The 14531-nt window shown below is 36.7% G+C and overlaps 1 protein-coding gene across 9 annotated transcripts in view; it reads left to right on the top strand.

Annotated features, from left to right (window-relative positions):
• TAB2 (TGF-beta activated kinase 1 (MAP3K7) binding protein 2) overlaps positions 1-14531 on the top strand; it is a 73538-nt gene that overhangs the window by 44223 nt on the left and 14784 nt on the right. For all 9 annotated transcript variants that reach the window (XM_037034828.1, XM_037034835.1, XM_037034834.1 and 6 more), the window contains one exon: positions 4059-5559. In XM_037034828.1, the coding sequence (XP_036890723.1) occupies positions 4059-5559 (1501 nt within the window). The remainder of the gene's footprint in view (positions 1-4058; positions 5560-14531) is intronic.

Raw genomic sequence — 14531 nt, 5'->3', positions numbered from 1 at the left:
GATTCTCTAAGGTAGCTATATTACCATCAGGTATAATACATATTTTTTAAATTTATTGATAGTCGGTGATTAAATCTTAGAATAGTGTGAAAATATAGCATAGTTGGCATTTTGGGGATTTTTTTCACTATCTTTTAATACAGTTGAATCTGTATAAGTTTAGAATTGCTGTCTACGGCCATACCACCCTGAACGCGCCCGATCTCGTCTGATCTCGGAAGCTAAGCAGGGTCGGGCCTGGTTAGTACTTGGATGGGAGAATTGTTTTCAAAATAATGTATTAAATAGTATTCATTCAGTATTTGTAAGATTTAGTATTTAAGTATCATATCCTTAGTTGATAACTTCTCAGATGATTGCTACCTACCATCTTTATCCGTATTTCTGTTAAAACACCTACCATTCAGTATTACATTTATATACACATTAATTTCCTCCACTGGATTGTGAGATCTTTAGGAACAGTGACTGTATTTCTTCCTACTTGCTGAGTGGATTGAAGGAGTGAATGAGTAAGAGTTTGAGAAGGATGATCACAGTATATACTTACTTTTGATTACCATCTGTAATCTCCATGTCTACACTTGAAGCTTGGGGAAGAATGAACAAGGAACTGGAATTACAGTTCCTGTTCTTTTATAGCTTTGAAGAGAATGTTGGTTTGTATATAAAAAAAGCAGTGATTCTCAACCTTTTAAAAACTTACCCCACCTGTTTTGATACACTCAAAAGGAACCTTCTAAAGTTCCCCAGTAAAAGTACTTAAGGCTTATTTGAGAAATAGCTGATTCCAGGTCTGGGGTAGGGAATGTACAAAGTGATCCAGAAAGCAAGGAAGCTATGAAAGACTACTGGGTTCACAGCATATGTACACAGAAACCAACTTTAAGTTATTTCCACTAGCTTAAAGATAGTAGTATATAATGACCACAGTCAGCTGACACATATCAACGTGTTAGAGATATAGGAGTTTATAATGATACAAAAATATATCTTGGTCACCTTTGGAGGTTGTTGGGGTACCAATTCATTACTCTAAAAACTAGCAAAGAAAAATAATATATTTATCCCGCCTCTTCTGTGCAAAGACCAACCAAATAGTTGAAGAAAGCAAGTTCTTTGAGGAAGAATTGGAGCTAAAATATGAAGGAATATGAGGAAGAAGGAATCATGTAATTGGGATATCACCACTATCACCATTTTGCAACCCCTAATAAAATTAAGTTTCTAGAGAACGATCATCAGTACCTGCTGAAAGTCATCGGCTGGATCAAGCTGACATCAGAATCTACCAGTCAGCTTCAAGATCACAAAAAGTCAGACATTGTTGTGCTTCTTGTGTGATGCAATAAGAAATAGACCCTCTAAAGGGTCTGGACAAACATTCACACAAAACCTGCTCACACCTATAGAATTATAACTACTAGTTTAGGATGAGATACAGGGGATATTGACACCACAGGGTGCAGTCAGCCAGTCCAGATGGGGAATTCTACTAGACAGATGGTCAAGTTTTCCAACATATCGCTAAAAAAAAAATTAGAAATATAAGAGGCATATCAACCAAATAATTGGCCCTTGCCTAGGTCCTGATTTAAGTGAACTAAAAGGACATTTATGAGGCAATCAAGGGACTATAAATCCTTTGGATATTAGATGATATTAAGTATTGATTATTTTGAGGTATGATAATGGCATTGTGGTTGTTTGGGGTTTTTTTAAAGTTCTGATTATTTAAAGATACATACAGACATATTTACAGATGAAAACAAAACATGTAAGACTTAAGTTACCTTGGTGGGGAGAGTATTTGGGTCATACACATTGGATGAAAAAAGATTTGCCATATATCAAATACTGTTAAAGATGATGGATGATGGATAAAGGGGAATTTGTTATATTCTATTTATTCTATTGTAGCATTATAAAATTCTTGTAATCCTTTTATGTTTTGCTGGTAAGAAAGTAATGTGAGTTATGGCGTATCTGGGACTAGAACATATTAAATAATCAGAGATCATAAAGGATTGAAGGGATTTTTGAGAGCTCAAGAAAATTAGAGAGGAAGACTTTGTAAAGATGAGTGCCAGCTTTTAGAAAGCAAGTTCAGGATTGGATTTGCTTTGGAATGTACATTTTAATTTGGAAATGTTGGCAGAGATGAGAAGTTGGAGTCTTTGTGGGCTTTGGCTTAGAAGAGAGAATAATTTACTAGGAATAGCAATAAAATTAGCTTGAAGCAAAAGGCACCAATTGGTTTTGGCTAAAGATACAATCTAATTATTATAAGGGATAATGAGTTTATAGAAGATGGTGATGAATTTTTAAATTACATTTGGAAAAATAACATCAGAGTTAGGAGTCCCATAAAAAGATTTGTATAGCGTGAGAGATTCGAGCTGTTGATTTGGGGTGGGAAAAAAAATAAAATCACCTTTTCCTTTGTGCTGTCGTTCAGACTGCGGGCTCTCATTTCTTAAACAAGAATTCAAAATGCCTTTTTAGTTCAATGTTCTGTAACAAGAATTATATCTCCTATCAAAATACCTATAGACATTTTAACTTGGTTATTTATCTTTTTTTTTATATCTAAAACTGCCTCAGGCTTCTAATTCTCAAGTTTTCTTTGAATTCTTTCTCATAAGCACATTTTGTTGACTGTTGTCTTTTAGTCTTTCATAATTTGTTTCTGCTATGTCATGTCTTCTAATGGGTCTTCTTGTATCAGTTGACTTATCTTCCCAACACCCTTTGTGTCTTCACCTCTCTGTTCATTTATGTTTAGCAGGTCTCCCCATTGCCTGTATTAAAGTCCAGACTCCAGTGTGACTCATTTTTCAAAGTCCTCACTTATTTCATCCCGGTCTGCTTTTCTGACAACTTATTCTTCAGAATACTCAATATAAACCTTTAACGTCAGCCAAATAAATCTGTTATAATCACCTTGTTTAGAACATGCTTTTACTTAATATTTATCTTCCTTTACTCATTCCATTTTCTTCACCAAAAATATTTTTTAGCCAAATCCTACATATCCAATGAAATCCATTAAGTATTACCCCCCTCATAAACAGAGTCCTTCCTTCTTTCTTCAGTGTCCTACAAAATTTACTCTCTGTCGAACTTCAATACCAGTTATTATTTGGCAAATACCCAACATTTTAATGTTACCTTTTCAGAAGCCCATGGTTTGTCTCTAACCAAGTTGCAAGCTCTTCTAGGGAAAAATTTGGTTTATGTGTCATTAAGTCTTTCACAGTCTCAGTCTACATGTTCAGTAAATATTTTTATATTCTCTCTCTCTTTTAAAAAGTTTGTTTGTTTGTTCATTTATTTATTTATTTATTTATTTTAAGAGGAAAGGGGGAGAGAAACAAATCAGTGTGCAAGAGAAACATTGATTCGTTGCCTCTTGCACACCCCCAACCAGGACCTGGCCCAACAACCCAGGCATGTGCCATGCAGGGAAATTGAACCAGCGACCTTTTGGTTTATGTAATGACAACCAACCCACTGAGCCACACCAGTCAGGGCTGTTCAGTAAATGTTTTTATGGATGATTTGTGAATAGTTGTTAGTCTTTTTTGAGGATTCTTCAGAAACAACCTGGTTGGGTTTTTTGTTTTTGTTTTGTTTTTTTTAATCTCTGGAGTAGATTTTTATATGGTGTATGTATTCTAAAGATAGCTATAAACTCAGGAGTCTACTTTGAGCATATATTTCATTTATATATGTGTGCGTATTTTTCTTCTTTGTAACACAAGTTAGGAAGAAGCATGTAAGGAATTAAAATGACTTTACTACGAATTTTAAATTTTTTTTAATTTAAAAGGTCATTTTAAAAAGATTTATATAGTACTTGAATGTAGAAAATATTTAACCATAAAATATGATATGCTTAAGTTGAATGTTCAGCACTCAAATTTCATTTTTAAATAAGTTTCAAATATATGTTATTTTTAACTAATTTTTTGTTGATTATGTAATATTTAAGTAGTGATGAGTATAAACATTCACTTTTGGTCTTAACATCAAGCTGTATTTATTTTGTTTCATAGAATAATAATAACCTGGATGCTTGCTGTGCAGTTCTCTCTCAGGAGAGTACGAGGTATCTTTATGGTGAAGGAGACTTGAATTTTTCGGACGATTCCGGAATTTCTGGTCTGCGCAATCACATGACTTCTCTCAACTTGGACTTGCAGTCACAGAATGTTTACCATCATGGAAGAGAAGGAAATAGAATGAATGGAAGTAGGACTCTGACGCACAGCATTAGTGATGGGCAACTTCAAGGTGGCCAGTCCAATAATGAACTCTTTCAGCAGGAGCCACAGACAGCACCAGCTCAAGTTCCTCAAGGCTTTAATGTTTTTGGAATATCCAGTACATCTGGTGCTTCAAATTCAGCACCACATCTTGGATTTCACTTAGGAAGCAAAGGAACATCGAACCTTTCTCAACATACTCCCAGATTTAATCCCATTATGGTAACTTTAGCCCCAAATATCCAGACTGGTCGGAATACTCCTACATCTTTGCATATACATGGTGTACCTCCACCGGTACTTAACAGTCCACAGGGGAATTCTATCTATATTAGGCCTTACATTACAACTCCTAGTGGTACAACTCGGCAGACACAACAGCATTCTGGCTGGGTATCTCAGTTTAATCCCATGAACTCTCAGCAAGTCTATCAACCTTCACAACCTGGTCCTTGGACTACTTATCCTGCATCTAATCCTCTGTCACATACCTCAGCCCAGCAGCCAAATCATCAAGGCCACCAGACCTCTCACGTCTACATGCCCATCAGTTCACCTACTACCCCACAGCCACCAACAATTCATTCATCTGGTAGCTCACAGTCTTCTGCCCATAGCCAATATAACATTCAGAATATTTCAACAGGATCTCGAAAAAACCAGATTGAAATCAAACTTGAACCTCCACAAAGGAACAACTCTTCAAAATTACGTTCTTCTGGACCTCGAACCTCCAGCAATTCCTCTTCTGTCAACAGCCAGACTTTAAATAGAAATCAGCCCACTGTTTACTTTGCTACCAGTCCCCCAAATACTGATGAGATGATGCCACGGAGTCAGTCTAAGGTCTATATTTCAGCTAATGCCACCACAGGAGATGAGCAGGTCATCCGGAATCAGCCTACCCTCGTCATATCCACAAACTCCGGAGCATCTGCCGCCTCCAGGAATATGTCTGGGCAAGTGAGCATGGGTCCTACCTTTATTCATCACCACCCTCCCAAAAGTCGAGCAATAGGCAATAACTCTGCAACTTCTCCTCGAGTGGTGGTCACTCAGCCCAACACAAAATACACATTCAAAATTACAGTTTCCCCCAATAAGCCCCCTGCTGTTTCACCAGGGGTTGTGTCCCCTACCTTTGAACTTACAAACCTTCTAAATCATCCTGATCATTATGTAGAAACAGAGAATATTCAACACCTCACGGACCCTGCTTTAGCACATGTGGATAGAATAAGTGAAGCACGGAAGTTGAGTATGGGATCTGACGATGCTGCCTACACACAAGGTAATGACGCTGAATGCGCTTATTGTACATTGGTTTCACTGCAGAAATGGGTATCGGCATTATTTCATCTTTTAAATGTTGCCCTAAATAATGCTATTTTAAGAATATTTGCCAGTGTTTATATAAATTTTAAATTTCAATTTTATTACAGTATAACTTGAAGTTTGAATGATACAATTATCAAATGTTCAAATAATCAACTCTTATTTGTTCTCTTAACGTTTATAATAACATGTTCTTTTCAGCTACGTCTTAACCGTGGTAATAATTACTTTCCCTTTAAAATTTCTGCAAGTAAAAATTTATAAAAACACATTTTAGTAAGTTAGTGAACCAATACAGTAAATCTGCCTTTGACCAGTTGAATTGTCTTCATTTCTCTTAATACCACATTGTTAGTCTTATTTTGTATCAAAGTTTTTATCACTGTGACTCCTAGAATAATTTAAAGAAAAATATGAATCCTATCCTAATATTGGTCTCTTTCAGCCAGTCCCTTAAAAAATAAGATAATGGAACCTTTCCCCTTATTTGGAATTGTCATAAGAAGGTTTTAAATCTAATCTCACTTGAATATTTTCTGTGATAGACTGGTTGATATTGGCATAGTACTAAAATGTAATTATTAATTCAAGCAGAGATCATTTTTTCATGTTATATTTTATCTGACCCCTTAAGTTGCTCAGTCTTCAATGAGAACAGAAACTTCTTTCAGGTAAGGGGGTGGAGGATAGGGGTTGTTTTCTTGAATATTGATGCAGATTTGAAGGTTAGCTCTGAATCCTTTAGGATAACAACGTATCTTTGTTATCTTTGTAGCCCCAATGAATTGTTCCAAGTAGCTGTATCTTCACCCCCTTGGGGCATGCAGCCCCCAGCTACTGCTGGTACCACTTGTCCTTTTTAAAATTTCTAAAAATAGTGATTTTATTGCTGAGTTTTTTAGAGGAGCTTGAGCTTATTTTATGTTTTAAACAATTCTAGTGATTCTCAACCCAACCTGAGCTATGGTGCTTTCAGATTCTATTATCACCTGTGGAGCTTTTAAAAAATAAAAATGCCCAGAGCTCATCCAGACTTGATCAGTTAGAATTTGGGAATGGTGAAGTCTGAGTGTGCCTGTGCTTACAGGCCTGTTTGTTTTTAAGGTACACGGATTATTCTGATTGCACAGGAAATTGGGCTAAAACATTTTCCCCTGTAAGTCTGTAACTAGAACCATTTTTGTTTAGTTCAGCAGAATGTGATTTTTAATATACCATTATTTACTTGTTCCACTGATTTCATTCCTGTTTTTTCCCCTAAAGTCCTCTTTCTTCTATGACATTTCCATCAAAATAACAGATTTCCTGTGTTTGGAGAATTGCTGATTTTTAAAAGGAGAGTAAAATTTTTAAGAGAATTTGATAAGGGGAATTTTGTCTTGAACTAGATATAAGATATTCATATTTAGGTGGCATGTGAAAATAAAGTTGCTTAAGCTTGCTATTACCAATTTCTCTCCCATCCATCTTAAATCTACTGTAGTCAGGATTTTTTCCATGAGTCAACCAAAACTGCTCTTGCGAAGGTCATCAGTGACAGCATTGTTCCTAGACCCAGTGGCGGTCTCTCAGCCCTCTCATCGCCTTGATGTTTGTATCAACAGCATTTGCCACACTTGGGCGCTCGCCTCTCTTGAAACATTTTGCTCATTTGACCTCCAGGATTCTACACAAGGCTTTCCACCTCTCCTTTTATTCTTTGCTGGTTTTTCCACATCTCTCTGCCCGCCCACATACTGTTGCTTAAGAAATGAGGTCAGAATCTCAGAGCTCAATCTTTGGGCCTCTTTTTGTCCATACTGTGTCCTAGATGATCCCACTCAGTCTCGTGACTTTAAATATGTCACGCACCATATCACAACATTTCGGTCAACACTGGGCTGCACATACATGGTCCCATAAGATTAAAACGGGTGTTGAAAGAAAAGGCTAGGCCTGACAAAGGTGTTAAATTTACTGTTAGCTCTCTGTGGTTTAAATAAATTGTGTTATTAGCATGGTATCCAAGCATGGTTTCCATTTGCACCCTACTGTGGCTGGGATCCAGAGTTGGTGAGGGAGCCAGAGAGAGGGCTGGGCACCCTTGCGTGCGAACACAGGCACGCATACTCCCCTTTCCTCCATTACTTTTTATCTCTCTCCCCAGTCCTGGTTCTCTCCCTCTTTCTTCCATCTCTTTGTTTTATTATTTCTAGTCTCAGGCCTTATCTCTCTGGGTCTCTTTCTCTTGCCTTCTCTCCCTTCCCTCTTTTCTTGCTCCCCTCTCCTTCTAGTGTTTACTGTCCCACAGATGGCACCTCCCTACACAGTACTGTACCCCTCTGCACCCCTACAGCACAGTACAAACTTTATATTTTATACCTTACTTTTAATGAGCTTTTTATGCTGATATCTTAAGATACACAAATACTTACAATTGTGTTAGAGTTGCCTGTTGTATTCACCATAGTAACATGCTGTACAGGTTTGTGGCCTAGGAGCAATAGGCTCTATGTATAGCCTGTGTGTGTAGTATACCATCTCCATTTATTTATGTAAGTGCACTCCATGATGTCTGCGTGACAATGAAATTGCCTGACCACACATATCTCAGAACAGGTCCTCATCAAGTGACCCGTGAGTATACTAGAATATGTTAATGAATCTAATGTGTTAATGAATCCCAAATTTATAATTCCAACCTGGACTTACTCCCTGAATCTCAAGCTAGTTTATTTAAATATCTACTTAACATCTCCACTTGAATGTTTACGAGGCATCTCAAGTTTACTAAGTCTGAAACAGCTTCTCACATTCTACCTCCCAGCTTCTTATACCCCCTACTCAGCTTTCTCTTCCTATTGTAGTTAATGGCAACTTAATTTGTATTTAATGATTAAGCCAGAAACTTCAAATTTTCACATCGAATTTAACAATGGGTCCTATCAATTCTGATTTACCACCCTCATTGTCACTCACCACTCTGGTCCTAGCTGCCATTCTCTCTCAAGTGGATTATTGCAGTGGCCTACCTGCTTTCACCGTTTCCTCCTTATGGTCTTCTTTGAACCCAGGAGATATGGTTAAACAACATAAGTCAGATCATATCACTCCCCACATATTACTCAAACTATTTCAATTCAGAGTAGAAGCTGTAGAGCCTTACATGGTCTACTGTCCCTGCCCCCTTCTCTTTTCTTTTCATTCACCACCACACTCATGCTGTTCCAGTCCTATGGGGCTTCTTGCTCTTCCTTAAACAAAAGAGGCATACCTTAGGGCCCTTGTACTTGCTGTTTGTTCCTTCTGTCTTAAATTCTCTTCTTCCAGAATCCAGTTAACTCCCTCACTCCCTTCAGGTCTTTATTGAAAAGTCACCTTTTCAGTGAAGTAGTCCCTGGTCTCCCTATCTAAATCCACAGCTCAACATTTCCTATCTTCCCATCCTTCTTCAAGGGGGGAAAGTGATTAATTTTAAGCTATATAATAACTAATAACAGCTGAAAATTTACTGTGTGCTAGGCACTGTTCTGAAAGCCAATTTCTCAAAACCAGCTCTAAAGTAGGAACTAGTATTATTTCTTCTTTCAGATTAAAATATTTAGGAACAGATAGTTTAAGTACCTCGCCAAAAGTTGGGTGGGAGAGTCAAGATTCTAACCTAGAAAGTTAGCAGTAGAGCCCACACTCTTAACCATGACAGTGTAAGGGCTTTCTGGATCTTCAGAATAAAACTTCTGGAAAAATGCTCCAGGTTTAATTGTAGCTTCCCATAACAACCCCTGGTGCACAATCATGGGCATCTCGTGTGCCTCAATTTGAGAATCATGGAGTTAAAAGATCACTCAATAAAAAATAAAACAAAAACAGGCAGCTATAGAGAAAGAAATCACAATATATAGATATAATTAGAAATAAAACAATAAAGTAAGGCCCTGGATAGGTGCAGAGAGCACCTTATAAACGCACATACAGGTTATAAAGAGTACTCATGAGTGAAGGAAGGCTCTGGTTGATTGATCAAAGCCTCCCCAGAAAGGCAGTATTCCCCAAAATCTGCCACTCAAATCACTTTTCTTTGCTAACAACCTTCAGATAGCTCTAACAACTGTGATCACTTTTTTTACACATACTTACATAACATATGGAATTTCCTAACATTCATAGGGCTCTCTGCCTTTATATTATCTATGTATGGGCACATGGTTTTGGGGTGGAGACTGTTCTCAGCCTTTCATCTCACTTCCTTCCATTTACTGTGGAATTGGTATTGACCCTGGTTTATATATCACTCATTGACAAAATCTCTGTCTAGTGTTTCTTTGATTTTATTCCAGTGAAATCAAAGAATTGTTCGTTTCTGGAAAGTACTTTTTTTGTGGTGATATCTTGTGTGTGATGCTTTACAGTTTATGCAGCACTCACTCACAGTACAAAATGGGGTGTCCTAAGTAATACTGATCTTTAAGCAAGGATCTTTCCTGAACTCTAGCTTGTGTCTGATGGGTAGTAAGGGGGAAAGAAATATCTTTGCCTTCTGCAGTGAAATTGATCTTCCTAAAGCTCCAGGGACATACTGTTTCAGAGTGGAAAAATAAGTTGAACCAGGTACTAAACTCACAGGAAAATATTTTCTGAAATTCAAGAGGGAACATACATAAATAAATTTGGTCACCAAAATGCATTATTTTGCATTTATATTTCATCTAACATTTGAAATCTAAAAATGCTACAATAAATGTTTCAAAAATAAGAATTTATGTTCATAAGAACTATATTGTTTGATATTGCCCTCTTCCATAGAATGAGCAGAAGAAGAAGAAGTAAGTTAATGAAACTTCTACCAGGACATTGCTCATCTCATCACCAAGTCTGTCACGGTATCCACCACCAGCCTAAAGGAATTAAATTACATTTAGTCCTTAAAGTACTACAGGAATCAGACAAAAATGAGTGCCAAATAGAAAAAGCTATTAGGTTAGAGAGAAATTTTAGCTTAAAAATCTGTAGATACAAAGAAGAGTCTCTTGTTATTTTACCGACTAAGAACAAATATTGAAATGCAGTTGCTTACCAGTGGTAAGGTTGCTGACCAGGTATATCTACATTTTTCCCTTCCAGTCATACCACCTGACTCTACCTAATTTCTGGAAATTACCAATAAATACTTACCATTCACTGTATTCTGAGACTTTCTGATGTTTCCTCCCATTTATAGAACTATGCTTTTTGTAATACTGACAACTCATTCAAACCAATTTTCTTGGGTTGGGGAAGAAAGCCTGCTTCCTGTGTTTCGTTATAATAGCCAGAGGCTCTTACAAAATTAACATTACTGCCAAAACTGACTTCTCGTTCTGTATTATCTCTACAGAAATCCATCTGTGGTGTTCATCTAACTAGTAAACTGCAGTGTTTTTAAAAATTACTCGTATAAAGTTATAAACCTTAATGATACCTTAATACTGTTTTTTCTTTAATTTTTTTCTCTGATCTTTATGTCTATCCTTATGCCAGTTTTACACTCTTTTGATTAGTGTTACTTTGTAAGTTTTGTCATTGGGACACGTAAGTTGTACTTTTTTCTTTTTCAAACCTATTTTGGCTGTTCGGGAGGTGTCTGGCTATTCCATATAAATTTTAGAATTGTCAGTTTTAAATTTTACCACACTCAAAAGTTTTTTTAAAGACATCAAGTATATGTAGGAACAAAAGGGTGTATAGGAAAAGTTCACCTCACCAGAGACAACCAGTAGCTCTTCATGAACAGTTCATTTTGTATTCTTCGGAAATTGAAATTGTGTATCAAACAGAACATAGTATTTTGCTCTGTCTTTAACCTTTTTAAAAAATATTTTTGAGTATTCTAGGTCAACAAGTTTAGATCTGATTTTTGTAGAAAATGGCTGCATAGTATAGTATTTTGTACATAATCTCTAACCAGATCTTTCTTGATAAACCTTAAAGTCTTGCTTTTACAAACTGCCACAGTAGAAATTGTCTGTGTGTGTGTGAGCAGAAGAGACTACTAGGAGTGGAACTGCTGTGTCACAGGATATGTGTATTTTTAATTTTGATAGATGTATCATTCATGTAGGCTTGGTTGTGCTGCAGTGACAAACTGTGTCTTTAAAACAACAAAGGTTTATTTCTAGCTCACTTGCCATAGATTAGCTGGTGGGCTCTGTTATGTATCATCCTCACTCAGGGACCTAGGTTGAATATTCAGGCAAGACAAAGGAAATGCAGCCGATCAGCACTGACTCTAAGTCTCCGCCCCAACATACATGACTAGCTAAGACAAGCCACATAGCCACACCAAATTCAGACAGAATGGAGAAGCTCAATTCTACAGTGTGTGCCAGAGGCCCCTCTTGCCCCTGGGGAATATGTTCCAAGACTTCCAGTGAGTGCCTGAAACTGCAGATAGTACCAAATGCTATGTATACACTGTGTTTTTTCCTGTAGAAACATACCTGTGATAAAGTTAGATTTCTATGTTAGGCACAGCCAGAGATTAACAACAATAATAAAATGAGTAATTATAACAATATACTGTAATGAAAATTATGTGACTGTCTCTCTCCTCTCCCCTCCCGTCCCCTCTGTATCTTATTTACTATATTCACCTTTTCACTTTAAGGAAGCACATTACAGCTTCTCTTCGGCGTATCTGAATGGCTAGCATCACCAGTCTTGTGTTATAGGGCCATTAGTAAGTAAAATGAGGGTTACTTGAACACAAGCGCTAAGATACTACAGTTTATCTGATAACCAAGAAGTGAGTCGCAAGGGTAGGAGGGAGGCCATGCATGGAGATGCTGGGCAAGGACAGTTCACGTCTCCAGCAGGATACACAAGATTTCATCACACTACTCAGAACGGCAGGCAATTTAAAACTTATCAATTGTTCATTTGTGGGATTTTCCATTTAATATTTTCAGGCCATGGCTGACCAAGGGTAACTGAAACCACAGAAAGTGAAAGAAACTACAAATATGGGGAAACTACTGTACCTAGGAGACATTCAGAGAGCCAGAAATACTTGGTGAAGGGCACCGCTCATGTTCCCAATTTTAATTTTGAGACTCTAAAGACATTCCTCTACCAGAGTATAAACTGGTAGAATATTTATTTTTTTCCCATATATAAATGGGGAACATTCAGGCAGCATTTTTAAGAATGTTCTTTTCTTTCATTCTATCCCACCCATCATTATGTAGGTGATTGAAAAAAAATACATCTTTGTCATTCTGGAGATAAAAATGTCTTGTTTTGGTATTTTTTAATTTACATTTTTAAATACAAGTAAGATGAAACATCTTTTCAAATATTTTTAAGCCATTTGTATTTCTTATTTTGTGAACTTGTTTTTTTACAGAATGCCTAGTCTGTTTATTCTAATGTTACTTTAACTTGGTGAATTAAAGTATTTTTTTTTACTTTTATATATTCATACTTATCAGTCTTTTTTCCCTCTGGTTTCCAGACTTAGTTTTATGTCTTATTTACAAAGCTCTTCTCCATTCCAATATTTTGAAAAAACAACAGAAATCTTATGTGTGTCTTTTCTTTAATTATAATATTCTTCAAAACCTTATTGACTGGCCTTATTTCTCTTTTATATGGCATACCTTCAAAAACTTGAAATTAGCTACCGTATTTCCTTTTACAGTACAAACTTTTCTGAGCTGTAAGCCATACCAGTTTCTCTGATGGTTCGTCTAGTTCATCTTTGAGACTCCTTTGATGCATATGGGCCCCAGTTTTCTTTTTCTATAAAACAGAAGTTTTAGGCATTGTCTGTATTTTAATGCTCTAAGATTGCACGCAGCATCTTAATTACATACAAATAAATGCCAACAAAGTATTATAAAACAGAGGCCATGTGTTTACTTATTAATGCTAATGTGTAAATAATTTAAATTTCTTTAAAATAATTACAGAGGTTAAACATTTCTCATAGTTTTCTCCAAATTATGAGCCCAGTTGCAGAACTATTGCAAAATCTCATTTCAGACTGACCTTAAACAGTGGCAAAATAAATGAAACATCAAGAGGCTTTCTTTTAGAATAATTGCCATCTCTAAATTTTTTGTGAGTCAGTCACCAAATGAGTGACTGTGGTTATTCAGTGGTGTACAAAACAGATCTTCGTGCTGTCAGCAGTTACAGTCTAGAAAAATCTTGATTTATTTCAGAAGCTGACAGTGTACCTTTTTAGGTACAATGACTTGGCAGGTACAGGCAAAAAACTTAAATAAGTACATGTTTTCTTTTTTTTTAAGTATTTTTTATTAATTATGCTGTTACAGTTTTCCCAATTTCTCCCTCTATCCCCCTCCACCCCCCAACCCTCCAGCATCCCCCTGCCTTAGTTCGTGTCCCTGGGTTATACTTACAAGTTCTTTGGAGTTCTCTGTTTCCTATACCATTTTTATCTCTCCCTATTATTTTATGTTTACTGATTATGCTTCTTCTTCCCGGTACCTTTTCCCCCATACCTCCCTTATCCCTTGTCACTGAAATCCCTCCATGTGATGTCCATTTCCCTGATTCTTTTCCTATTCTAGTTGTTTGCTTAGTTTTTGCCTATTACATTTTCTAATGGCAGTTTTTTAAATGTAGAATCACATTCTACATTATTTATTTATTCTTCAACTTTATTTAATATTTAACTCCATGCAATGTTACTTATATATTTTAAAATCTAGGGGGTATATTTTTTCCTTCACATTTGTTTTTATTGTTTAAGTACAGTTGTCTCCGTCTTCCCTCCCACCACTCCCCCCGCCACACCCCACCCCAGCCATCTCTACTTCCCACCCTTGATCCTACTCCCCTTTGGCCCTGCCCATGTGAAAGACAAGTACCACATGATCTCACCTGTGAGTAGAACCTAATCAACAAAACAAACAATCGAGAAAAATAGAACCAGAGACACTAAAA

This window comes from Sturnira hondurensis, unplaced genomic scaffold (genome assembly GCF_014824575.4).
Source record: "Sturnira hondurensis isolate 20B ecotype Veracruz unplaced genomic scaffold, ASM1482457v3 Scaffold0022201, whole genome shotgun sequence".
In the NCBI taxonomy this organism is placed as follows: domain Eukaryota; kingdom Metazoa; phylum Chordata; class Mammalia; order Chiroptera; family Phyllostomidae; genus Sturnira; species Sturnira hondurensis.
This window is presented reverse-complemented; position numbering and strand designations above follow the sequence as displayed.